Here is a 3181-nt window from a genome sequence, read left to right on the forward strand (position 1 = left end):
TTTGGAACAAACTACCTTCGTGTTCAGAGGGGGCGTAATCGGCTGCGACACAGTTCTTACTATTGCAGTTGTTTACGAATGTACAAATTGTGAAAATTTTTACTGTTTCAATAAAATCTTTAAATCTTTAAATCTTTAAATTTACAACAACTGGTACTAAGAGACCAACCCAGAAATTGCGAAAAAGAAATCAGATGTTTCGTTAATTTTGTTGAATAATGTAACATAATAAACAGCTATTTTTTTTACAAATTTCTGGGTTAGTCAGTGTTAAGGAGCAGGAGTGGTAAGGAGGGTGTTAAGGTGTTTTTTAACTCGTGTGCTATTTTTAATATTACGTATATATATTATACGGGAATATAATAGGAACGGCAATATATAAAAAAAACAAAAACACTTTCCAAATTAAAATCATATTTTATATATTTTTTTATTTATTATAAATGACTAAATATGATTGTTCTGTGTAGTTTCTGTCTCTTACCACGTAAATCTCGGAAAATATTTTCTTTGTGGCTCTTTAAGTGAGCACGTATACGCATTAAAAAAAACGAATGAGCTAATTGTTTAACTATCTTAGTTTCATGCAAATCATTACATTGAATGGAGTCCGTGATCGGATGGTTAAACATTTCCTGCAACAGAGGAGTAAAATATAGTGATACGACATTGATTAATTTGTTTTCTATGTTATTTTCTCCAAGTTGGCCCATCAATTTAGCTCGTTGAAAAATTTTGTCACAATATTTTACAATTTTGTAAGCTGCTACCGAAGGAAAATAAAGTTTGCCTCGGTTCACAAATGACGTAAATGAATTAAATTTATTTATAATCAAAGAATATGAATGATCTGTTGGCGGATTTTTAAGTGTTACTAAAGCATTATAACAATGTTCACAAGAAACGCGGGTAAAAATTTGTTTTACAATGTAACCAGTTATATAATATAAAATATTTTCCAGGTATGGACTAGTATGAAATGCGTCTAAATTTTGAAACACATTTTCAACATCTTCTTGATAGTCAGGTTCATCCCGAGGTAGAAACAAACTTTTCGGTTTACGGTTTTCGGTTTCGGTATATACTCTTCATGTAATGTACTTGCTGTCTGAAAATTATAATATGGTTATGTATTTTACAAAATGTTGCCTTGTCATCATTAAACTTGAACTACCATTATTTCTAAATACTTATGTATAAGTAAAGGAAAGGGAAACTTACAGTTAACTTGTTAAGATTGCTTATATTTCCAAGAACTTCCCGACACTGTATTTTACTGAAATGGTCTTCAACATTGCAGCCAGCACTTTTAACTCCCATTTCCTTATGTGGAGAATTACTTTTATAAATAGTAGAACTAGTGCTTGGTACAGCCAAAGCAGCTGTTGGCACCATAGACTCTTCATGTAATGTACTTGATGTCTGAAAATTATAATATGATTATGTATTTTACAAAATGTTGCCTTTTGTCATAATTATATTTGAACTACCATTATTTATAAATACTTATGTATATGTAATATAGGTAATTAAATTAAGTGACATTTTTACCTTGACTGGTGATATTATTTGTTGATTTAATAATATAGTAGGAACTGCTGTTGATTTTAATCGTCTTGTTTTTAAATCATAATCTGTTTCTTGAAAATACAAATTGCAAATCCTTGCGCTTTTATAGAACTTCATTTTCAATGGTACAATTGATAGCCACAATTTTCTTCGAGTATCATTTTGAGGAAATCTAAAAAATAACATATTTATGGTTTTAATGTTAACTTATTAACATATCAGAATAGTTATAAATAAAAATTTATATAATAAATTCAATATTATCTAAAAAAATAGTCTGCCTTAAGAATGGAGAAGAGTGTATGCAATAACTAAGTAACCTAGATAATTAGTTAAAACTGTTAAGGTCCTACGGTCTACGGAAAGTCCCAGATATATCCTCATTATGGTCACACTACTGCAATACTTCGTCATGTAAACAAAATAAATTAACTTCCAAAAAATCAATGAAATTCAATGTAAATGTATTTGATCTTGACATAGTTATCTTTTACAATTATTTTGAAAACACTGGTTAATCGATTAAGGAGGAAATTATGTGAAAATACAAAGAAATATGTTTACAATGATTCCATGTCAGAAATCAGGGTTTAAACACTTACGCGTGAAATTTTATATCACCATTTGGACACCACGTACTATCGCAACCACTCACAACACAACTTTGCACCATTTTTATTAACTATAACAATGTTTAACGCGAAAAATCTCAAACCAAGCTATGAACCGAAAAGTAAACAACCGCCATATTGCACGATTTATTTTGGCACATAGGGCCAATGTTGCCACATTACCGAATCCTTAAGAAATGGGATTATAATTCGTTGAATTGCCAACCCAGATATGCATACGTGACCTACGATTTTGGGATTTTCAATTGAACTAATCATAGTTCAAGTATTTATTTAAAGGTAAATTATTTGACAGTGTTTAACTTCTGGTTAGGCTAGTGTGGTGACTAATTCTAAGAATTTTCTAGGAGATTTAAAGAAGAAGATAGCAATACTATAGTCCACACTAGAAAGAGAGGTCGGCTCACAGAAAGCGGGATGGAGATACGTAGGTATTTGCCTCAAGATTTTGTTCTAAGTCTGGCCTCCATATTTACCTATAACTTCATGTTGTTGACTAATGACCTCATTTTGGACAATTTAATAATATTTGTTTATTGTCGGCGAATGTTATATATAGCTTGAGCTAAAACTGATTTTGTACATTTATTTATCAAAGACTCAGAGACAATTGGGTCACACACTGTGCCGAAAATATCAGGGACTCCTGATATTTACGCCGGTGTCCACAAACAAATTATGGGACAAAGGCTCAACGGCCGAAATTATTAAGAGAAATTTTCATTTGTCCCGAGTTTACTGGGGAACAAAGCGGGCGAATGAACTGGCCGAACGGTAATAAATAATTTACAAAAGCAGTCATGTGAAAGAGAATCCTTCAGCGAGCCCCGCGGTAGTTAGTATTTGAATTGCTGATAAGTTCCCAATAACTCCTTATGTTAACTGGTTTAGAAAATACTTTTTACATTATATATAATAATATAAACAACGTCCACGTAAATTTTCCTAAGCGTGGGTAGTCAGGTCTAAAAGTATACAGA

At 31.4% G+C, this 3181-nt stretch overlaps 1 protein-coding gene across 1 annotated transcript; it reads right to left on the reverse strand.

The window, feature by feature from the left end:
- Positions 1-397: 397 nt before the first annotated feature.
- LOC140752793 (uncharacterized) lies at positions 398-2680 on the reverse strand. Its single transcript, XM_073087146.1, has 4 exons — positions 2172-2680; positions 1552-1741; positions 1222-1422; positions 398-1108 (listed from the first exon to the last, which is right to left on the reverse strand). The coding sequence occupies exons 1-4, from the start codon at positions 2240-2242 to the stop codon at positions 986-988; spliced, it is 585 nt and encodes a 194-aa protein (XP_072943247.1). The 5' UTR covers positions 2243-2680; the 3' UTR covers positions 398-985.
- Between the last annotated feature and the right edge of the window lie 501 nt (positions 2681-3181).

This window comes from Epargyreus clarus, unplaced genomic scaffold, assembly GCF_041222505.1.
Source record: "Epargyreus clarus isolate Ecla_fem2 unplaced genomic scaffold, WU_Ecla_fem_2.2 ptg000003l, whole genome shotgun sequence".
Taxonomy (NCBI): domain Eukaryota; kingdom Metazoa; phylum Arthropoda; class Insecta; order Lepidoptera; family Hesperiidae; genus Epargyreus; species Epargyreus clarus.